Source organism: Cnephaeus nilssonii, assembly GCF_951640355.1.
Source record: "Cnephaeus nilssonii genome assembly, chromosome: 6".
NCBI lineage: Eukaryota > Metazoa > Chordata > Mammalia > Chiroptera > Vespertilionidae > Cnephaeus > Cnephaeus nilssonii.
In genome coordinates, this window is record NC_137077.1 from 38,071,166 (window position 1) to 38,095,691 (window position 24,526).

General features: G+C 40.8%; 2 protein-coding genes across 9 annotated transcripts in view; one reads left to right on the forward strand and one right to left on the reverse strand.

The window, feature by feature from the left end:
• DNM1L (dynamin 1 like) overlaps positions 1–4,816 on the forward strand; it is a 49,241-nt gene extending 44,425 nt beyond the window's left edge. For 2 of the 8 annotated variants that reach the window (XM_079773421.1, XM_079773417.1), the window contains 7 exons: positions 120–176; positions 1,317–1,394; positions 1,655–1,687; positions 3,263–3,439; positions 3,603–3,712; positions 3,827–3,986; positions 4,200–4,816. In XM_079773421.1, the coding sequence (XP_079629547.1) occupies positions 120–176; positions 1,317–1,394; positions 1,655–1,687; positions 3,263–3,439; positions 3,603–3,712; positions 3,827–3,986; positions 4,200–4,256 (672 nt within the window). In that variant the 3' untranslated portion in view covers positions 4,257–4,816. The remainder of the gene's footprint in view (positions 1–119; positions 177–1,316; positions 1,395–1,654; positions 1,688–3,262; positions 3,440–3,602; positions 3,713–3,826; positions 3,987–4,199) is intronic. The other 6 variants (XM_079773422.1, XM_079773418.1, XM_079773423.1 and 3 more) reach the window with 3 other exon arrangements.
• A 380-nt stretch (positions 4,817–5,196) lies between these two features.
• On the reverse strand, positions 5,197–22,986 carry YARS2 (tyrosyl-tRNA synthetase 2). Its single transcript, XM_079773425.1, has 5 exons — positions 22,196–22,986; positions 21,325–21,492; positions 11,720–11,875; positions 10,247–10,417; positions 5,197–7,307 (listed from the first exon to the last, which is right to left on the reverse strand). Exons 1-5 carry the CDS (start codon positions 22,975–22,977, stop codon positions 7,148–7,150), a joined length of 1,437 nt encoding a protein of 478 aa, XP_079629551.1. The 5' UTR covers positions 22,978–22,986; the 3' UTR covers positions 5,197–7,147.
• Between the last annotated feature and the right edge of the window lie 1,540 nt (positions 22,987–24,526).

Here is a 24,526-nt window from a genome sequence, read left to right on the forward strand (position 1 = left end):
TGAGAGGATATACTGTAAGTTATTCCACACTTTTCAATTAAGCTGAACATTTTTTAGTAGGCTTATAGCTCAGTGCTCAGATAATCACTTTTTTGTTGTTGCTTGGTTGTGTTTTATAGGAACAAAGGAGAAACAGGCTAGCAAGAGAATTGCCTTCAACTGTATCACGAGATAAGGTAAAAACAATTTTTAAAGCTTAGTCCTATTATGCAAATATGGATTGGTAAGCCTCAGAATATTACTCTTCGGAGTAATTTTTTCTTTTCCTCCCTTTAATATTCCATCCTATTTCATTCTTTGAGTATAGGTATAAAAGTTTAAAAAAGGCTTTGAACAATTTAAAGATAATGGTATTTTTACAGAGAACAGGTAGATGGCTGCCTGAGGGAATAGGGGTTGCGAGTTGGGTGAAAAGGTGAAGGGACTGAGAGGTACAGATTGGTAGTCACAAAATAGTCATGGGGATGTAGAGTACAGCATAGGGCAGGCGTCCTCAAACTACGGCCCGCGGGCCACATGCGGGTGATTTTGCCGTTTTGTTTTTTTACTTCAAAATAAGATACGTGCAGTGTGCATAGGAATTTGTTCATAGTTTTTTTTTAAACTATAGTCCGGCCCTCCAACGGTCTGAGGGACAGTGAACTGGCCCCCTGTTTAAAAAGTTTGAGGACCCCTGGCATAGGGAATATAGTCAATAATATTGTAAAACTATGTATGGTGCCAGGTGGGTACTGGAAATATTGGGGAACTCATACTTTACAATGCTGTACACCTGAAACTATTACAAGATAATACTGAATGTAAACTGTAATTGAAAAAATAAAATTTAAAAATTAAACATTTTTAATGCATAAAGGTGGATTTTAAGTGTCTAGCCTTTTTTTTTTTTTTTAAAGAAATTCACATAGACTTTATCAACTTTGTAAAATTAGTTGAAATGACTTTATAACAGGAAGGCTTTTTGGAGAGGGAGACAACAATATGCACATAACAGGCTAATACCTGCAATAGTTGCATGTATAAAAATCCAGTATCTCGAATTCTTTACCAGAAAAGATCTTACCAAGTTCCAAAACTAAAAATGAAATTTTTAGATTTGGACTTTCCTTAGGTATGCATCTGAAAAAAGCCTTTAACAAAGGTGACATTAGTACAAGAAATAAGGCAGAATAAACATTAATTTTATGTCCCATGATTACTTTTGTTTTTCATGTTACTTTATTATTTTGATACAGATGGGAAAATTCACATTTATAGAATGTTTCTGAATGCATTTTGGCATCCTTGATTTTTTTCCCTGCATTTTTTGCCTTTAGTCTTCTAAAGTTCCAAGTGCTTTGGCACCTGCCTCCCAGGAGCCCTCCCCTGCTGCTTCTGCTGAGGCTGATGGCAAGGTCTGTTCTGATTCTTAGTCTAAGCCTGCATGCCTAGTTGTTTGGTTCAACATTATCATCTGAAAACAGTACACTGAAAAACAGAATATTAATATGGGCTATATATAACAGTGTATATTTATAAAATGCTTTTGCTTGCAATATAGAAAATGCATACAGAAAAAGAAGTTAAAGAGGAAATTTTCTGCACTTTGACTTTCAAGCCATTGATAATGAAATTTTGCTTGTTAAACTGCATGTTTTAACATATCTTTTAACAGTTAATTCAGGACAGCAGAAGAGAAACTAAAAATGTGAGTCTTGCTTCAGAATGGCAATGTTGGTTCTCACTGAAACACTGTTTCAAAACCATTGAAGAACCTGTCTGTACAGTGGTATCTAACTTGTTGTCTGTGTTATGTCTTTAATGTTGCTTTTATCTAACTAACCCCTTTAAGATGGCATCAATTCTAGTTTTAATGTTGTTTTAAATAATAACAATAATAGGCTTTCCCACTGTTTTCTGTTACCTTTGAGAATAGTTTTGAATTTAATATTCTGGTTGGGAATTAAGATTCCAGAGATGGAAATTGTACTATTGGATATTTCTGAGATCTGTCCAGTACTAATAGGTAATCCTCTCATGCTTCCTTCTTATGCTTCCATTCAGTTTGCACTTGTCACCCTATATATGTAGCTTAACATAAGCCTCAAGAGCTTAAGCACATTAACACAAATGGGAACTTCAAGAGTTTGAGACTTGTTGTTTTCTGATAACCTTTTTAGGGGGAAATTATTAATCTGTAAATTTCAGAACCATTCATCTGGTTATTCTGCCACTTGACTCCTTTCTTTATTATCCAGATTTAAGGTTCTGAACTTCAAATAAAACCTGATAAATGTCTTCTCTCAGCCCACTGTGCTCAGACCTTAAGAGAACCATCTAAGTCATTGCTTGTTATTTCACTCACTGCATCACCCTTAATTTGCTTACTTAAGATTTTATTTGTTATACCATTCATGTATAGTTAACAGACATTTTAAAATTAATGTGTAAATATACTGCCTATATTTAGATAAAGCTCCTCTTAATTAACAGATAAATTTGGGTCAGAATAATACCCAAAACTGACTTTTTAAACAGTTGCCATAACACTTTTCTATTGTTTATATAAGCCATTTTAATTCTGTCTATAAATTTTGATTGTCATTTTAGAGTCTAAGATCTTAAAGAGCATCTGACCTCTTAAATGTTGATGAATGACTATTTTTCTCATTTTCCTAGTCATTTTTCTTTGAGAAATAAAGGTGAAAAACAGTTGTGATTAATGGTAGCACTAGATTTCTTTCAGCAGATCCTTTCTCAAGGATATAGATATCAAGGGAACCTGTGTGTTTGTCACATTTTAGACAGCTTAAAGTCACTAAGAATCATGGGTATATTCTTATTTCATTAAAAAAGTCTCTACTTTTAACTTACGATATTTTGACTAAATCTAAAGTAACTTGAGTTCTTAGAACTTTTGGAGAGATCATAGTTCAATAGAATTTAGGTTACTTTGCAGAAATTAAGCTGAGTGGTAGTTCTGTTTTTCCTTGTGCCTTTAATAAGCAGTCTTGTTTTTAAGGGCATCTTATACTTTTTTCTACAATCTAGTGTAAGAGGGTTTGGAAAAAAGGAAAAACTTGGAAAAGCTAGCTAGCAAATGCTAAAGAAGGTCATACGTGCCACCCCATCTTTCTGACCTGTTATACTCCAGCTGGATACTGGATGTGTGTTCGCCTTGATTGCTGTCAAAGAAAATGAACTTTGTTTAGTTATGGTTAGATCTAATATGGTTGGTAGAGATTTTGGAGCATATGGTGTGTGCGTTATTTATTTTTTTTAGGTTTTATCTGGAGGTGGTGGGGTTGGAGATGCTGTTCAAGAACCAACAACAGGCAACTGGAGAGGAATGCTGAAAACTTCAAAAGCTGAAGAGTTATTAGCTGAAGAAAAATCAAAACCAATTCCAATTATGCCAGCTAGTCCACAAAAAGGCCATGCTGTGAATCTGCTGGATGTGGTAAGCCATGAGAATTTGGTTGAGGACTAATAAGATAATTACTAGGAAAACACTATGAAAGACAAAAGGAACTAAAAATCTCAAAAACTCAATGAATTTTGAATGCCAAACACTGCCATTTCAAAATGACACAAAAGTAGTATTTTTTTCTCATCCCATTTAGCCAGTTCCTGTTGCACGCAAACTTTCTGCCCGAGAGCAGCGAGATTGTGAAGTTATTGAACGACTCATCAAATCTTACTTTCTTATTGTCAGAAAGAATATTCAAGACAGGTTAGTAGTACATGATGTGAATCAGATTGCGGGATGATTTTGATCTGTTTTGAAAATTCATGCATTTTAGGTTTTTATTCTAAATCAAATGGATCATCTTGTTTTGTTTTGCAGTGTGCCAAAGGCAGTAATGCATTTTTTGGTTAATCATGTGAAAGATACTCTTCAGAGTGAGTTAGTAGGGCAGCTGTATAAATCATCCTTATTGGATGATCTTCTGACTGAATCTGAGGACATGGCACAACGTAGGAAAGAAGCAGCTGATATGCTAAAGGTATTCCTGTGACTTTGTTTAAACATCTGTTTAAAATGCATTCTGATTCTTGAGTACAACTATGGTCTTCATATGATGTTGGTAATTGATTAGAGTCCAGACAGATACTGGTTAGTATAAATCAACCACATAATAGAGAGATTACCTACATAATTCAGGTTCTTTGCTATTATAAATGTGAATTTATAATTGTTTTAATCTTCTTTAATGCAGGCATTACAAGGAGCAGGTCAAATTATTGCTGAAATCAGAGAGACTCATCTTTGGTGAAGAGAACTACATAATACTGAGACTTTGTTGACTCAAAAATTACTGCCTATTTTATTTATGAACTTCTGTGTATTGCAATGGTATGAATTGCTCATATGAAGACTGGCTATACACTGAAAATTGTACTCTGTATTACAGAATGAAATCACACAATCCAAATAAATGGCTGTTTCTAAAGTTTCCCAGTATATATAAAATACATCAAGTCTTTCTTGTGATAGTTTCATTTGAACTTAAAAAGAAATGCTAATGTTCTCATTGTACAAGCAGCTTACCTGTGTAATCTGTTAGTAGTCTTAAACCTGCTGCCATAGTCCTTCAAAAAGAACGCACCAAGACATTTCATACAACTGTACTGCATGCATTATATAAGCTGATCTGGTTTTGAAAGATGCGGGTTGACAAGTTACTCATAGTCACTGTATTACGCCTGTCCTTGTTCTATCTCTGCACCTTGGATGTGTTAGGAAGTTGGATCACAGAGGACCTGTGACAATGACCATGATGGAGTGCGGAACGTGTAGCCACAGAGCCTTCCACTTCCGGGCCCACACTGCCCAGTGCATTAAAGTCCCTGCTGCTTCCTTACACCGAGAAGCATGAACTGCATTTTCCTGTATTAAAACCACCACCGAGATGATTATATAGTGAGATTTGGTGAAGACCAGTTCCTTTTGGTTTTTAGAGGTTCTAAAAAAATTCAGATATATCTTAAAATTGTGCAGCTTAACACCACGCTCTTACTTGGAGGTGGGACTTAAAACCAAATACTGTGCTAGATCAGTAAGTATTAGATGGTAATCGTTACTTTTGCTTCACACCAGCAAAATTAGAACAGAGGTGTGAAAATACTGGTGGAGCCTTATTTTAAAAAAACCATGCTGACACATACACTCCTAATGGCTTATAGACAGCTAATTTGCATTCAGGAGCTTGGGAGTGAGGTTTAGAACATACATTTTATTAAAATTCCTCAGGTGATTTTTGATATGAATTACATTATAACTATTAAGGCATCTAGCAGATATTAAAATTTCTTTTTAAGTTACAATATTTATGAAGGACTATTGGCAATATGAATATATCTGTTAACTTTAGGTACCCATTTACAAAAAAAATAACAGGCTCACCAATTTATCTCAAACATAAAAAAACCCATATTCAGAACTGGTTAGAATACATGGTACCAAAATGTTTGTTAGTGCACTTTAAAATCACTCGGCCATCTTTAAACATTAGCTTTGAATTATACCCATCCATGATTTACTTACTTTAGACAGATAACTACCGTTTTAGCCTTTTGAATTTATAAAGGGAAAAAAAAAACCCTTCTAATTCATCTTTCTCCAGTATATCAAACAGATTTCCAATTAAAAAATGTTCCCTATAAAGACATGCTATGGTAATGCACTTTCTAGTACTACATACCTTGTACAAAGAAAAACAGGCAAGAAAGGTGTGGCAAGAGAAAACTTTTGTTGGCTCTAAACTGGGTGAAGTTCTGAAATGTGGAGATCTATGACATTTATAATGGATACCTGTATGTTCTTGCTGTGTAAATAAAATTGCTGATATGAAATGACATTAAAGTTTATCAATAAATGAATTCTTCCTCACTTTACTCCCAGAAAAAGGTTTAGATAAACTCTAGCTTTTGAACTTACAAATCTAATGCAATGTAGACTGTATTAGATTCTAACAATTCACTGAAGAATTATTACATATCCATTTTTGCATATAAAGACAGTGACTTTTTCTAAGTAATCCAGGTAGCAAATGGCTAGAACTTGAACATTAAAGCCACTCTTGGCTGCCTATAAGGTTTTCTAGAGTAAATATGGTTATGAACCATTCTGTCTATGTGTACCTTTCACTTTATCCTCAGGGAAATGGATTTGTCATATGTGGAAATTTAAGTCCTGGAGATTTAATTTGCCTAAACTATGTAGAGCTTAACTAAGTCTTGATAGGAAATCTTTTAAATTTGACCTGAAAACTTCCATTACCTGAGAATTTTTTGATATTCTCATATAATTGGATAGTTGGTATAACATAATATTTGCCTCTTTTACTTCTTTGGTTACTTAAGTTTTCAGTTTATCTCAAGTTGTAATCTGGTGGGGGCAAGAAGTTGAAACTTAAAACTAATTTAAGTTCGTAAATTTGTAAAATATTGCTACCTTAGTAGTTTGACAAAATAAGGCTGTGAGTAAATTTAGTTCCACTGAAACACAGGTAAGGGAATGGAAAATAATTAGAAACTTTCTGTAAAGTCAAGTACTGATTTTTAATATTTTCTTTGAAAATAAACTGTTTTTATTATTTCTAATGCCAGTTATGGCTATCTAATTTTTCTCTTTTTAAAGAACTGTATTTGGTTTCTAAACAACAAAAATCAGTTTCCAGTACTAGATTTCGCATTTCTAATGTGGATGCTAGAGGCACTGCTGGTTTTGATACAGACCCTAGCGAGATCAGTTAGATATATATACTTGATATAAAAGTATCTGCAATTCTTTATATTACCTCTTTTCATTGTCCCCCGCCCCCCCCCCCCCATGTCCAGGAAGGGAGAACAAGATAGGATTGGAAAGACAGCATTTAGTTTTTTCATAAAGTATAATTTTTAAAGCATACTAACCCTGGAAACCACAGTTTCTATGGTAGTCCTTAATGTTTAAGGATCAGGAAATAAAAATATCCCATTGTTACACAGACAAAATATTTATACCAACCTATATAAATAATGAAATTACTCACACTGTGAGGCCTAGAGTATATACTCCATTCTCTGCTGACTGGCGTAAGTGAAGGAATGTTAAGTTCTGGAGCCAACCTTTCGTATGTCTTGAGAATGAATGACGGTAAGTTTGAATCATCAGGATTTTTCATCATAGTTGAAGCCATTTTATAATGTAGAAATTCCTTTTTCCTATTTTAAGTAATGAAAGTCCATTCTTAAGAATATGTTGTCCAACAACCAAGACACTCTCCGGATTCGTTACTTGTTTGTGATTTATACTGACTCCGCCTTCTGTTATCATCCGATACCTAAAAACAAATATTTAGTGACTAGGTAAATCCAATCACTGTTGATCTTTCCCCATATTACAGATACATCACTATTGTATTTCAGAGGCTCTCCAGTTGAAAACTTTAGCACTGAACCAAGAATTTATCTTCACTTTTACTGGATGATGTCTCCCTTTAATGCTCTTCTAAAGGAGCGTTTAAGGCATAATAGGTTTCTTGTTTCCTGGCAAAAAAGAGCTGGGATATCTCAGCTCTTGATAGAACTGTTTAGTGGGTTTAACAATAAAGTGAATTGGAGTAATGGATCACTTTCTGGAGGGCGACCCTACCTTGGGGAGGAAAATCACAGAAAAGAAACTTACAGGACATCGCTGCTTTTAATGAGATACAAGTGACAACTACAGTAAGTCCTCACTTAATATTGTTGATAGGTTCTTGGAAACTCTTAAGCGAAACAACATGGAACAAAACCAATTTTATCATAGGCTGAATGATTGCACGTGGCTGGAGCTTTCCCCAGCCCAGCTGCTCAGAGTGCAAGGCAGGCACCAACCCTGGACAGGACACCTTTCATTGTAGGGCATGTGTGTGCACATGCATACACATACATGCATGCACAGAGAGACTCATTCAGACTGGGACAATGTAGACATGACAGTTCACCTCATGTGCACATCTTAGGGAGGAAACCAGAGTCCCTGAAAAACCCCACACAGGCATGGGGAGATCGTGCAAACTCCACACAGTGGGCCTGGCCAAAAACTGTCTTGTTTTTTCTCATCAACATAATGAAATGACATTATTTGAGGACCTGCTGTTACAGTATTAGCTACAGAAATTTTTAAGAAACTTGCTTATGAAATTGGAAAATCCTTTCAAATTACATTCTGAGCATATGCAAATAAGGGCAAATTTTGTTAAAACACCAAGCAAAGTTGGCTAATTTCAGAAATACAAAATCAGTTGCTGATTTAATAAATTATAGATTACTAAAATTTTTTTGTTGGCCTATATAAAGTAATTAGGTTTTATTCAAGTTATTTATCCAATTCATCCAATAAACATTTACAGAGCTCTACTATGCACTAAATATAAATAGTATAACAAACTAGTAGAGAGAGGCAAACAAATGAACAATGACGACACACTGATTAAATGCTGTCATGAGCTACTAGCTCTAGGAGTGCACTGAGGGGTGGGGACTGGAAGTTTTCCTGAAAGAAGAGTCACTGAAACTGGGAGAGTAGGTTGCAGTTATTTCCACAAACAGTGAGGAAGCGTGGGAGTAGCCAGACGGAGGTGAGATTTCAGAGAGGGCTAGAGCATGAAAGGCCTTGGAAGTCCTTCTGCAAGGCAAGTCTTAGTTTTATCTGAGTGTGTTACCAAAGTTAAACTACTATGCATGGTTTTAGATCAACAGTAAAAGACTTAATATTTAGGAACAAATTTTCTCTTACAAAGCTTTATTTTAAGTTGTTTGCTATTGTTCCCAGATCATGTTCTACATTTTGCTTAAAAGCACAAGCTTATACAATCTAAAAAATGTAAGTATTACTTGGAACTCTGGCTAAATCAGATATGGTGTCATCTTAAGTAGCAGTAAAACTTGTTATCTGTAAGTAAACCACTAGAACAGTTCAGAAGGAAATGAAAAATGCTTCCACAGGGAGGAAAAGGCTTAGAACCGCCGACTCCCTGTGGGAAGTGCATGATACCACCCTCAGTTCAGTGAATGTTAACTAAACTAGCAAATTAGGAAATCAAGGTGGAGTGGCAGGTGATACAAAGAGACAATGGATATTTTCTCCTTATAGAGAAATCTAAGCTCTTTAGGATAGAGGCAAATAATCCAGAACAATTGGGAAAATAACACACCCACCAACTATAATATAACAAAGGTCCTTCATAACCATGAACACAGACTGATAACTATTTGACGTATGCTAGAACTCCTGTAGATGAGGGACCCAGGATCTTTTGGCAAACTAATGCTTCTCCTTCTATATCACACTGTTTCATTTATAAGTGGATAAGCATAGAATATAAGCCAAATAACTTTTTTTGTGGAACACCTTATTCCCTAATACCACATAACTGAGGAATTTTAAGTATTCTACCTGCTTCCTGAATAAGAAAATAAAATTCACAAGTGGAATAATTGTATGTAGTTATAATAGTCTTAGGAAGTTATATCACATGCTTGTTTTCAGAAATTCAACTAATATTTTAAACAGGTTGGATAACCATTCTACTCCCCCAAATAAAGAGGATACAGACTGAATATGAGATGGCTCATGTGGCTCTGTCCACTTAGGGCCTCTGTCCACTTAGGGCCTCTGATCTTCTCAAACTGTGACCATCCTGAGTTGACTGATCCCAGTGTACTTATTGAATACTAGAGGCCTGATGCACGAAATTTGTGCAAGAGTAGGCCTGCCTTCCTCCGGCTGCCAGCACCGGCTTCCCTCTGGCAACTGGGACCTGGGCTTCCCTCCGGCTGCTGGCAGGCATCCGAGACCCCAGGCCCCACCCACCCGCTGCAGCCCGCCAGTCAGTCACAGCCATGGTGGCTTGCCTTGGCCCTCACAGCCCCAGATTTGTCCGGAATTACATCCAGTCTAATTAGCATATTACGCTTTTATTATTATAGATACTTATTCCTTAAATGCAAGCCTTTTCCAATGCTGGAGGACAAACTGACTGAGTTCGATTTAATAAGAAGCAGTATAGTAGTACTTGACTTCATAGGAAATTTAAGGTATTTTCAGCAATAAGCTGAAATTTAAGCTATTATCACCATTAATCAGTTTTCACTTTATTCTCAGACCAATATAACTCCTAGAAGAAAGGAGACACCATTAAAGAATTCTCAGGAAAGCACTCTGTGGAAACACATGCTGTGAACTGTACCATTTAATACTGAATTAACTGTGAATCTGAAAGTTAAATAATCTTACCCCCGGGGACCATCTGGAATGGCATTTGCTTTGCGGCATGTATCTAGGACGCTTGTTCCAGGGTCAAGAACTAATTCAGAAAATGAAGCTTCTTTAAACAACTCTTTTAACTCTTGATCAGACATGACCTCCAGTGCATCTACGCTACTGTGATAAAGGGCTTGTGTACACCTGAAAAACAGTTTGAGGACAACATCATGCAACTGCTAAATCAGATACACGTTCTAATACACAGTAACCAATTATGAAGTCCCCACTATGTTCTAGACCAGTGGTCGGCAAACTGTGGCTCGTGAGCCGCCGCGGTTTGCCGCTCTGTTGACTAATGAGTTTGCCGACCACTGCTCTAGACTGAAAGTTTTTGAAACAGCAAAATTTACCTGGTATAATTTATAAACTTAATTCAGGATCGTTTTTATGATAAAGAGAGGCTGTCTGAAAGTGACTATAGCCCACACTGGCAATCCTTGTTAGCAGTGAAGGACAACTCGAAAGCAGTGTGGCTCTAAATTTTCCCAAGTCTATTATCTATATACTAGTAGCCCATTTGCAGGAAGAATCCTGCAAGCGGCCGCTGCGGCCGCGTGCGCTGCCGCTGCCGCCACTGTTGTGGCCGCAGCGCCTGCCCCGCTCCGCCCCGCCCCACCCCGCCCGGGCTTTCCCTCTGGCAGCCACCTTGCTTTCTGCTTTTTCTCCCTCTTCCTTCTAAGTTGTCTTCACTCCTCCCTCCCGCAGCGTATGCAAATTAACTGCCATCTTGGTTGGGTAATTTGCATACTTGCCCTGATTGGCTGGTGGGCGTGGCTTGGGCGTAGCGAGGGTGTGGTCAATTTGCATATTTGCCTATTATTAGGTAGGATATAAAACCCTAATATGCAAATAGACCAGACAGCAGAACTGAACCGGTTGCTATGACATGTGCTGACCACCAGGGGGTGTGTGGGGAACATGGCTGGAGTCGGCAGCAGGTGGCAGAGCACGGAACATGGTGGGCATTGGCTGCAGTGGGATGAAGCAGGTGAACAGGGGCACCAGACCAAGGCGGGGTGCTGGTTGCTGTCATCAGGGTGAGCCTCTGGTGGTTACTGAAAGTTCTTTGCTCCTGCCCGCTGTGTTCTCGCCCAGCGCTCGCACCTGCTGCTGGTGCCGACCCTGATTGTACACGCTGCCAGTGCCAGAGCTGCTTGTACCTGCTGCTGGTGCTGGCCCCAATCGCTCTGCGCTGTCAGTGGGCACAAACGAGGCCAGCGCCGTCAGCACATGGGAGCGGCGGTGGCAGGAGTGGGGCTACCGGCAGACAGGGGACCAGGGGCCATGGTGGGAGGGGCCTGGAGGGGGTGCAGAGGATGGGCGGAAACCTGCCCCTGTGCCCACCACAGCCTCGCGGCCCACAGTTCAAGGTGCACGAATTCATGCACTGGGCCCCTAGTTAACTAAATAACTTCATCAGTGTTAATTATTTGAAAAGGCCACCTTTTAGCAGAATCCAGCCCTTCTTGTCCATGAACCAGCTTCGTGACTTCTGCAGCAAGTCGTTTCTGAGGACCCCGCTTTTCTGGCTCTTTGACATGCTGCTGCATTATGTGGTCAATCTCTGGAAGGGGCAGAAAAGTGAAGAGCCTCAGGTACCTTCGGGACAAAGAATAAAATGTTACATTTATATCACATATCTAGTTTTTATCTCTGGCTCCCTTTGCTTTTAAAATTATTTTTATTTATTTATTTTTATTTATTTTTTTGGTTTTATTTTTTTGTTTTGTTTTTCATAATTTCACTTTGTTTTTTTAATTTAATCTTTATTGTTCAGATTATTACAATTGTTCCTCTTTTTCCCCCTTAGGGTTAGGGTTAGCTCCCCTCCACCAGGTTCCTACCCCACCCTCTGCCCTTACCTCCCCCACACTGTCCTCATCCATAGGTGTACGCTTTTTGTCCAGTCTCTTCCCGTACCCCCCACTCTCCTTTTCCCCCAAGAATTGTCAGTCCACTCCCTTCCTATGCCCCTCATTCTATTATATTCACCAGTTTATTCTGTTCATCAGATTTTTTATTCCCTTGGTTTTTAGATTCACTTGTTGATAGATATGCATTTGTTGTTCATAATTTTTATCTTTTTCTTCTTCTTCCTTTTCTTAAAGAATACTTTTCAGCATTTCATATAATTCTGGTTTGGTGGTGATGAACTCCTTTAGCTTTTTCTTATCTGTGAAGCTCTTTATCTGACCTTCAATTCTGAATGATAGCTTTGCTGGGTCAAGTAATCTTGGTTGTAGTTTCTTGCTATTCATCACTTTGAATATTTCTTGCCATTCCCATCTGGCCTGCATAGTTTCTGTTGAGAAATCAGCTGACAATCGTATGGGTGCTCCCTTGAAGGTAATTAACTGTTTTTCTCTTGCTGCTTTTAATATTCTTTGTCTTTTGCTCTTGGCATTTTAATTATGATGTGTCTTGGTGTGGTCCTCTTTGGATTCCTTTTTTTTGGGGGTTCTCTGCACTTCCTGGACTTGTAAGTCTATTTCTTTCACCAGGTGGGGGTAGTTTTCGGTCACTATTCTTCAAATAGGTTTTCAGTATCTTGCTCTCTCTCTTCTTCTGGCACCTCCATAATTCTGATGTTGGTATGCCTGAAGTTGTCTCAGAGGCTTCTTACACCATCTTCAACTTTTTGGGTTCTTTTTTCTTTTCTGGTTGAGTGTTTTTTGCTTCTTTGTATTCCAAATCTTTGACTTGGTTCTTGCAATCCTCTAGTCTGCTTTTAGGTCTCTGTATAATATTTTTTATTTCAGTCAGTGTATGCTTAATTTCTAGTTGATCCTTTTTCATATCCTCGAGGGTCTGGCTAAATTTATCAACCTTTTCTAGGAAATGCTTGAAAAACCTTATAACCGTGGATTTGAATTCTATATCCAATCGTTTACTTTCCTCCATTTCCTTCATTTGTGACCTGCCTCTTTGTCTCTGCATTTTGGCTGCTTCCCTGAGTTGATGGAGTTGCTTTGTGTGCTAGGTGTCCTAGCAGGGCCCAGTGGCTCAGCCTCCCGTTACCTGAGGTGAACACTCTTGGTGTGCCCCTTTGCGGGCTGTGTGTGCAGTCTTGTTGTAGTTAAGCCTAGATTGTTGTATCACTGGGGGGAGTTGATCTCCAGGCCAACTGGCTGTGAGGATCAGCTGTGTCTCCGCTGGGAGCTTCTGTGCTCAGCTTGGATGGGGCGGAGTCTCAGGGTGGAGCAGACAGCCTTGGTTTCCCATCAGCCCCGCCCTACGAGGCCCCTATGTCTCAGTGTCCCGCGGCAATGGCTGCACGCACCTCTGAGAGAAGGCTGCCCTCGAGTTTTGCCCGCTGCCATACAGTCGTTTCTCCCCGAATGAGTCTGGGTACCCAAAGTCTCACCCGGAACTGGATCTCAGTGCAGTCGGGAGGTTTTGTTTCCCTCCCAAATGAGAAAGCTAGGCACGCGCTTGCTGCCCACCCTCCCCGAGCGCTGCGAGTAAGCCAGTCACGTATTCAGCCGCCCGCCCTTTCCACGCGCGCGGGTCTCCACACATCTGTCCTCCACAGCTCCTCTGGGTCTCAGTGTCCTTTTATCTTTCCTTCTAATTGTAGAATTTCCACTCAGCCAGCTTTCCGGTGGTTCAGGACGATGTCCGCTCTGTCTTCCAGTTGCAGTTTTGAAATTGTTGTGTGATGCAGCAGTATAAGTGTTTACCTATGCTGTCATCTTGGTTTCTCTCTGTCTTAAAATTATTTTTAATTGTGAAACAATAAATGTGCAGAAATGTACTAAACATAATATAAGACAATCATACACATGCCACCCAGACTGAAGGTATTACTATTTTGCCATCTTTCTTCCAGATCTTTCTTTAATTTATTTGTATATATTTTTTTAAATGTCTTTTTAAAAAACTGATTTTAGAAAAAGAGGAAGAGGGAGAGAGAGAGAAACATCAATTGGCTGTCTCCTGCACATCTCCTAATGGGGATCAAGCCTGCAATCCAGGTATGTGCCCTGACTGGGAATCCAATGCTTGACATTTGGGTGCATGGGATGATGCTCAATTAACTGAGACACAATGGCCAGAGCATGATTTTTTTTTTTTAAGTCACAAAATAACAAAGGTATAGATGAAGGCCCCAGCCCCATCATATTCTCCTCTTGCCCCAGAGATAATCACCAATCTAAATTTGTGTGCATTCTTCCCAAGCATGTTATTTTACACTTTTGTTTTTCATGTATGTGTACCTTATATTTTGTGTTCACCATCCAAAGTCAAGTCTCCTTCCATCACTATTTACCCCATCTTTACCTTCTTCACCCACCCCCCATACCCTTTTCCCTCTGGTAATCACCATACTGTTGCCTGTGTCAATGAGGTGTTTGTTTTTTCTTAATTCCTTTGACCTTTTTCACCCAGTCCCCCATTACCCTCCCCTCTAACAGCTGTCAGTTTATTCTATGTATCTATGAGTCTGTTTCTATTTTATTTATTTTGTTCATTAGAGTCTACACATAAGTGAAATCACATGGTATTTGTCTTTCTCTGACTGGCTCATTTCATTTAGCACAATACTTCTGTAGGTCCATCCATGCTGTCGCAAAAGGTAAGATTTTCTTCTTTGTTTTTTACAGCTGAGTAGTATTCCACTGTGTAAATGTACCACAGCTTTTTTATCCACTCATCTACTGATGGGCAGTTAGGCTGCTTCCAAATCTTGGCTATTGTAAATAACACTGCAGTCTTCTGAACCAGTGTTTTGTATTTCTTCACATATATTCCCAGAAGTGGGATCACTGGGTTGTACAGCAGTTCTCTGTAGGCCTTAAGTTTCTTTTGCGTAAAAGCAAGACAATGGGACTTTGATTTTCTAAGTTTCTCCCAGAGATCTAGTATAAAGTGTACTTCAATAAAAGTTTATCTACACGTGGGAGAACACATATTGGCAATGTAGGTATCATGTATGATTACTGTGAAAAGAAATATAAAGAGCAGCTTAGTAATTGATCAATTTTTAATGTTGTATTAATGAAAAATGCTATCCATGATACTGGTTTTTTTTGGTAGCTATGTGACTACTGAATTTGTGGTCAACTAAACTTCATGGATAAATTTTTACAGCACTGGTATCCATATTATGAATCACTGTAATAAGAATTGAGGAATTAGCCAATTCCTTCTGCTCAGCCTTAAATTTTGATTCTGACATGTTCCTTCTAAATTTGTCATCTTGCTAAGAGAAATGTCTGAGATGGATTTAACTGATGTCTTCAGAGCATTTCACCCCAAAGCAGCAGAATATAAATTCTTTTCAAGTGGACATAAAACATTTTCTAGGATCGATCACATGTTAGGACATAAAACAAGTCTCAATTCATATCAAGCATCTTCTTTGACCATAATGATACGAAACTAGAAATCAATAACAAGAAAAACACTGAAAACATACAAAGACATGGAAACGAACTAACATGGTACCAAACAATGAATGGGTTAACAATGAGGTCAAGGAAGAAATCAAGAGATACATCGAAACAAATGAAAATGAGAACACAATAGTCCAAATCTATGCGATACAGTAAGAGCAGTACGAATGGGGAAATTAATAGCATTACAGGAAATAAGAAAAATACCAAATAAACAATCTAATTTTACACTCAAAGAAATTAGAAAACAATAACAAAGTCCAAAGTGAGTAGAAGGAAGGAAACAAAAGATCAGAACAGAAATAAATAAATTAGAGTCTAAAAAAACAACACAAAAGATCAATGAAACCAAGAGCTGGTTCTTTGAAAAGATAAAAAGATTGATAAAGCTTTAACCAGACTCATTAAGAAACAGAGGACTCAAAATCAGGAATGAAAGACAAGAAGCAACACATGACTCTGAAGAAATACAAAGGATTATAAAAAAATATTACGAACAATATATGCCTGCAAATTAAACAATCTGGACTAAATAGATATTCCTAGCAACATACAATCTTCCAAAACTAAAGCAGGAAGAATCAGAAAATCTGAGTAGACAGATTATAACTAATGAAGTTGAGGCAGTAATAAAAAAAACTCCCAACAAACAAAAGTCTTGGACTGGATGGCTTCACAAGTGAATTTTACCAAACATTCACTCAAAGGAGAACTAACACCTATCCTTCTCAAACTATTAAAAAAAAACTCAAGTGGAGGGAGGACTCCCAAGCTCCTTTTACGAAGCCAAATTATCCTAATTCTGAAGGCAGATAAAGACACTGACACTACAAAGAAAGAAAATTATAGGCCAATATCCCTCATGAACATAGAGCTAAAGTCTTCAACAAAATATTAGCAAACCAGATTGTAGCAATACATTAAAAAGATTATATACCAAGATTAAGTGGGCTTTATTCCGGGCATGCAAGGCTGGTACAATATCTGCAACTCAATAAACGTGATACATGACATAAACAAAATGAACAAAAATCACACAATCATAACAGATGCAGAAAAAGCACCCACTGATAAAAATCTAGCACTCATTTTTGATAAAAACTCTCATCAAAGAGGGAACTTCCAAATCTTGTTTACCTCTGGCTATAAAATAAAGCCTCAGCTTGCTGGCTGGATCTCTCTCTGTGGCCTCAGCAAGTCACAGGAGATCCACCGAGCCCCAGCTTATTCTCTTTGTCTGTCTTTTCTTTAATCCTTCGCCACACCCCCAGGCTCACCGAACCCTTGACTGTGCTGGCCCAGCACATGTGGCACCCAAAGCGGGGCCTGAATTTGGGGGAACTACAATTGTAAGGTGAAAGGAGGCTCTCTTAAGGCACATGTGCAGAAAGCAAAAAGTAAGGTAGGGAGCAAAGTTTAGTAATAGCTAGGTATGAAACATGGGAAATTAAGACTGTCCAAATCTGAGGACTATAAAGAAAAATCAGACCCTCTAAAAGGAAATCCAACAGCACCAGCTTTGCATCAACAACATCTTCACATCAACAGCATCTTCGAGAGAAGCCAGAGCATCGTCACCAACAGCAGCAGCCTGAATGCCGAGACCATCCCACAGAGGCTCTCCAACCTGCAGCAGCTGTGGGGCATCCTCATCAAGGAGACGGAGAAGCAGCACAGGTGGCTGGAGGAGGTACAGGGGACCCAGAGAAGCTCCTTGTCCCTTCATTCAAAAGACTGAGAGTTGCCCCAATAATAGTGATGGGGAAGAAGAAAACGAAGGATAAGCAAGGGACCGAGGTGCTGACTAGCTTTTGTGAGCTGCCAGTTTTCTGTAAAGTCTCTCTCGGCCAAATCTAAGGACTCTGAGTAGGTAACTTTCATTTTGTAGCTGAAAATATTAACATGTCTGTAGTTTGATTTCTCTCTTATTGCTGTGTTGCACTGGCATTGTTTTGTTATTGTTTTAATAGCCAGAGTTTTGTTCTTGATGTTCAAGTTTTAAAATGTTAACATGTCTGTAGTTTGGGTTTTGCGTTGGCATTGTTCTGTTATTGTTCTAATAGTCAGAGCTTTGTTCTTGATGTGTAAGTTTTACTGTAGTAGCTTAAAAATAAAAGAAGGGAGAGATGTAGGGAGCAGCTATAGGGTTAAGCCTCGGACTGACCTGTTGGCAAAGCCACAAACAAGTCCGAGCTTAGAGGGCACAGCCCTCTTAGGATAATTAAGCTTGACCTTATGACCTTCCCTAGATCCTTCCTGGGTAGCTAATGGGCTGTGGGAGGTGCAGCAAGTGCTGCCAAAACAAGTGAAACTCACAAGAACATTGTAACTATGTTGACCACTACCTTGTTTACCTCTGGCTATAAAATAAAGCCTCAGCTTGCTGCCTGGATCTCTCTCTGTAGCCTCAGCCAGGCACAGGAGATCCACTGAGCCCCAGCTATTCTCTTTGTCTTTTCTTTAATCCTTCGCTGCCCCGCCCTCCCCACCCCCCCCCAGGTTCACTGAACCCTTGACTGTGCTGGCCCTGCACAAGGAAGAATTAAAATCATTAAAATGTCCATATTATCCAAAGAAATCTATCAATTCAACATAATTCCTATCAAGATACCAATGTCATATTTCACAGAACTAAAACAAATATTCCAAAAATCTATATAGAACCACAAAAGACCTCAATTATCCTCAGCAATCTTGAGAAAAAAGAACAAAGTTGGAGGAACCATGCTACCTGATATCAAACTATACTACAAGGCCATAGTAATAAAAAACAGCATAGTATTGGCATAAAAACAGACGTATACATCAATGGACCAGAATAGAGAGCGCAGAAACAAACCCATTCCTTTATGATTAATTAACAATCTACAAAGGAGGCAAAAATGTACATGGATATAGTATATTCAAAGACATCCATCTTGAATAAACATACTGTCAATTGTATAGGGGTGGGCAAAGGTTTATAGTTGTTCGTATGGAAATAATAACACAACACTGAACTCTGTTTCGTGTACTCACAATGGTGAACTTACTTTCGCCCACCCCTGTATGATACAGCTAGGAGTGAACCAACTTGATAAGGCAGTAGGCCTCCCCCACTCATGAATTTCCCCCTTTGGAAAGCCCTGGATAACCTACATAACTGGCCACTTGAGCTACCCCACGAAACCTTAGGCAACCTGTCTCGTCCCCAGTAAAAGCAGAGCCCCTCTACACTCCCTCCTCTGTCTCTATCTGTGACCTCGCTGTGCGGCCCTCAGAGTGCCATGTACCCTCAAGGACTTGTAATAATCTTGTTTTGCCAAAGGTCCCAAAGGTTGCTGTTGAGTTGCATCCCGAAATCATAACAAGGGCAGGTCTTGTTATGTGGAAATGTCTGTGGGGGCTCACCACAAGCAGTATGGGCCCAGGTGAGCACTCGCAGGCATTTTTAGCCAATAGTATCACTATCAATAGGCTGAGACCAACACAATTATCAGCATAGCTGGCAGGATTACATAACTGAACTTGCAATTAACTGTGGGGTTAATTGGCCTCATCACTTGCCCAAATGGCCCCACTCCCTAGTCCACCTCAAACTTGGCAAAATGCTTAAATGAAGACTAAGACTTTTCAGGAACAATGGACTAAACGTATTGTCCTGATTCCATCAGGGGACTCATTGGAATTTTACTTTTCCGAATTTGCCTGGCGTTTGCCAGCTGACCCTACCCTATAACAAGATGCCTGCAAACTGTGAGGACGTCCTCTGCCTACTGCACTATTGCATCAAATGCAAGCTGAAATGTGCATTTGGAACCAGACTGTTCCCTGCTAGAAACACCACCCATTTAGACTGCTTGTCCTCACCTATTTATTTACTTATATTACATTCCTTGGGCAAGACATTTCACTTACACAAGACAGCAATTACCCACTTTCAAAAAATCTTACATAATAAAAAGGTAATATTTAAATTACCATCATTTCGCTACGCCCATGATTGGGCCAGCGGGTGACACAGGGGGCAGGACTCGGGGTGGCTGGGGTGGTGATTGGGCCGGCAGGACGCTGAGCTCGCGTTGCCAGCGGCAACGCGAGCTCAGCGTCTGCGCCGTGGCTGTGCTGCGGCACAGACAGGCCTCTGGGGCAGTAGCCGGCGTTTTGGAGGTTTGGAGGCTGCGCGGCTCTGCGGGGAGGAGTCTGGCGGCAGTTGGGCCGCAGGAGCACGTGGTGGCGGCCCCAGCCTTCCTGGGCGGGAGGCAAAGGCAAGACCCCGGCCTGGGCTCCGGACGCAGGAGGACCAGGCCCCCGCCCCGCCTCGCCCTAGGGGCCCAGGGACTTCGGAGCTGCCGACCAGCGGACAGACAGCTTACACGTGCATAATCCTTCTGGGCTTCTAGTGTTTTAGATAAATGGACAACTTCATGAACAGACACACCATTAATCTGACACATAGGGAAATAAAGAGAGGATTGGGGACGGGAAGTCAGAGTTTAAATACAATAAACCCTCGATTTTGCAGACCTTGACTTAACAGACTAAATCTGGTCCATGTGTCATATGTGAAAATTAACACCCTGTAAATTTTAAAATGCCTTTAACCAAGATTTGTTTATAATTACATTAACAGGTGTGTTTTTTTGTTATTGATTCAGTTGTTTTTAATAAACTCTAGCGAATAGATCACACGTTGGAAAAACACTAGTAATTTTGCCTACATAAATAAATATTACATATCTACAGCTATAGTCTGTATATTTAAATCCAAGAGTCATTGCTTATAAACAATGTTCAGGGAATGATCACACCGAATCAAGCTTGGTTATTGGTTCTATTGTCGAATGGCGTGACTTTCTGCAGCAGTTTTTTTTTTTTTTAATATATTTTTTATTGATTTTTTTTTTACAGAGAGGAAGGAGAGGGATAGAGAGTTAGAAACATCAATCAGCTGCCTCCTGCACAACTCCCACTGGGGATGTGCCCACAACCAAGGTTCATGCCCTTGACCGGAATCGAACCCTGGGACTTTTCAGTCCACAGGCCGACACTCTATCCACTGAGGCAAACTGGTCAGGGCTCTGCAGCAGTTTTAACCAGTGCTAGCTGCTGTTCCTGTGTGCACTAAGCCATGCCCCAGCTGAGGGCATCTGCTTACTCTCGGTAACTGGTGAATGCACACATTTACTAGACCTATTCAGTATAAATTTAAAATTACAATACATATGAAAAACTTTTCTGTGAAATTAAACTTTTCATACATACTTAATTTTAATTACACAAATGTGTCTACATAAGTAAAAACAAGTAAACTAATTTGTCAATTTTTAACATACACATTCAGAAAACCTACTTATTAAATACTGGACTTGCAGATTTAATGGACACCCCTTCACCAGAAGTCTTTATATCAAGTTTTACTGTACTTGCCAGATGCAAATCAGGACTTTGGATCTAAGTTTTCTATCAACCACAGTGGTTTTCTGCTTTAACCAACCAAAAGTGTTTTAACTTCAGGACAGTTAAAATTACAATGTTCTGTGTTGTAATTGTTTATGCCTTTAATATAATCGAACTTAAAAACAATAACCAAACATACAGAGAGATTCAATGCTAAAATTATATCATGAACTTATGAGCTTAATTTTTCTCAGCACACTAGTAAGAACTCACCTTTCTACCGAATCATCTGGCTGCCTGACAAAGAACTGATACAGCTCAAATGGAGATGTCTTATCCCTGCTTAGCCAAACAGCATTGCCGGCAGACTTCCCCAGTTTTGCTCCAGTTGTACTTGTAATTAGAGGAAGAGTGATTCCAAATACGTCTTCTCCAGTCAACCTATGCACAAAGAAAAACTTCATTATGTGTTTCAGGCAGAGGTGATGGTAGATTCTGCTCATCACCCTTCAAATTTCTGTGCGGCCTCTTGCCCCAAGAAAACTTTTGTGACCTCTTACAGCTTTCACAGCATTCACTATTTTGTCATTTGTCATTCTGAATAGCAATTGAACCAGTGACTCTGGGCAAGCCCAGGGGAGGTGCTGCTTAAGGGGGAGTCAGGTGGAGACACTAAAGGAGTTAACTTAAAGGAATTTAAAAAAAATGAGTAGCACATGGGCTAGCCCTGTGGCTCATCCCTAGCTTCATGGAAGGTGCAGAGCTAAAGCAGAGGCTACTCAAGGAAGCCTATACCTACCTGCTCGGGTTTAAACAAAGAAAAGCAGTTTCTCAAATCAGAAACAGAAAGAGCTACTTAGGGGAATTAAAACATACAATCCTGACTTGTGGCCTATTTCCTGCAGAGCTCTAGGCTACATCCCATACTTATCACTTTAACTCAGCCCTCTAGTTCTCACTGGCCAGTGATGATATTAACACCATTACAGATCCTTGGGGGGGTGTTGGGGGGGGGGTGGTGGGGGAAGAACCAACAAGGGCTTGGACGACGGGCGTCAATTCACAATCTTAACAGTGCATCACCGGCTATTTCGCGTGTAAATTATTTGGTCCCAGGATTTCTCCTGGGTCAAAAGACCCTTACTTGTTGATGAACTCGTATCCCGACGTGATATTGCCCAGCTGATCAGATCCGCCCAGCTGGACCCGGCATCCGTAACGCTGAAACAAGTAGTAGAAATCGTACGCCTGGAGCACCTGGTACAAGAACTCGGCCAGGCTCATGCCCTCCGGGCTCTTGAGCCGGGTCTGGACGCTCAGCCGGCTCAGCAGCGTGCCCATGCGGAAGTGGCTGCCCACCGCCGCCAGGAAGTCCACCAGGTGCTGCTCCTGGTACCAGGCCGAGTTGTCCAGCACCGTGAAGCTGCCCCAGGCCCGCCCATTGGGGAAGAGCTGCTGGTGATGAGCGGCCAGGGCCTCGAGCCCTCGGCGCAGGGCGCGCGCGTTGCTCCCCACGCGCTCGGCGTCCAGCGCCTCGCGCTCCTTGGTGCGACCGCTGGGGTCTCCCAGGCGCGCCGTGGCGCCTCCCACGAGGGCGATCACGTTGTGGCCGGCTCGCTGGAAGTGAAAGAGGCCCAGCAGCGTCAGCAGGTGCCCCACATGAAGCGAGTCCGCCGTGGGGTCGAAACCGCAGTAGATGGTCTGGGGAAAGTTGCCCGCGAGGCTACGGTCGAAGAGCTCTGGGAGCTCTACCTTCGTACCCTTGTCGGGGAAGAACTCCTTGAACAAACCCCGAGCCTTCTGCACCGCCAGCAACCCCTGATTGCCCGAGTGGGCTTCACGCAGCCCCCGGGGCAAGACTCCCAACGGGCCTGGGGTGCAAAACCACCGGCTCGGCGAAATGCACCTCAACATGGGCGCCGCCATCTTGGTGGTGGCGCGAAAGGAATGCTGGGATCCCGCCGCGCCGCTCGCCGTCGGCCTCCTACAAATAGCGTCAGGCTTTGTGCGCATGCCCGGTAGAGTGAGGCGGTTGCTTAGTTACGGAGCTGGCGTTCTAGGCAGTCACTGGAGCTCCAACTATCCAGGTTTATAAACAAAGAAAAGCAGTTTCTCCAATCAGAAACAGAAAGGGCTACTGAGGGCAGTTAGAGCACACAATCCTGATCCGGACTAGTGGTCTATTTCCAGCAGAGCTCTAGTACATCCCACACCCAATACTTTAACTCAGCCCTTTAGTTCTCATTAGCCAGTGATGATATTAACACTTTCGCTTAATGCCCACTTTAAACTCCCTTAGAACTTAATTTCTTCATCTGTAATGTGGAGGTGTTTATTATAGTTCCCACCTCATAGGGCTGTTGTAAGAATTAGGAAAGTACGTGGCATATTGCGAGCTACAGATGTTAGCTTTTGTTTAAATTTCCACGTTAAAACATTGTCCTTTGAAAGCTTGTTTCTATACAACTATCTGTTCGCAGAGGCTGTGAGGGGTTAGGCATTGGTTTAAGGGTTGGCGTTGAGACGCAAACAACGCAAACAAAACAACGTCCTATTACTGATTCCCCAAGCGGATGAGAGCGCCTCAGTCCCCAGTATTCACTAGCGTCTCCAGGAGGTGGCAGTCTTGTCCAAACTATAGCGAGAGAAAAGTCAATATCATAAATGCAGAAAGCCCTATGTTTTATTTATTTATTAATTTTTTAAATTACAGGTAAGCAGGTCGGGACATAGCTTCAGCATAAGTGGATTCAAATTAGTAATCCCAATGCCACAGCATCGCCAGGTGCTTTCAGTACTCCACTCACTAGGGATGGGGTTCTGTTGGCAGCTGGCTGGCAGGGAATCAGCCCCCAAACCCCATTTTAGAGTCTAATTTCCAGGACCACTTTCAATACCAACTGTCTTAGGATGAGTTCCTTGGGAAGCAGACGCACATGGGAGATTTGTGTACAGAAAGATTATTGGGGTGTGCTCTTGGGAACAACGTCTGTAATGGAGTGATGGAAGCAGAGTTGGATAGAGGGAGACATTGAACTGTGAACAATTTGCAGTAGAGGCCTCAGCCAATACCATATGGGGCTATGAAGCTGGGATTTCCCCTCAGTCATCCTGTTCTTAACCGGTCATTAAATGTGGGATACCTCAGGGAAAGGAGGCAAAACCATGTCAGAGGGTGAGATGCAGAAGAGGACTCAGCTGTGAGCCATCAACACTGATATTCTCAGCAGCTGGGGATTGAGTGCCTTGGTCCTGAAGCGGGAATCTGGACCATGCTCCAAACCAGGGGTCCTCAAACTTTTTAAACAGGGGGCCAGTTCACTGTCCCTCAGACTATTGGAGGGCCGGACTATAGTTTAAAGAAAACTATGAACAAATTCCTATGTACACTGCACATATCTTATTTTGAAGTAAAAAAACAAAATGGCAAAATCACCCGCATGTGGCCCGCGGGCCGTAGTTTGAGGATGCCTGC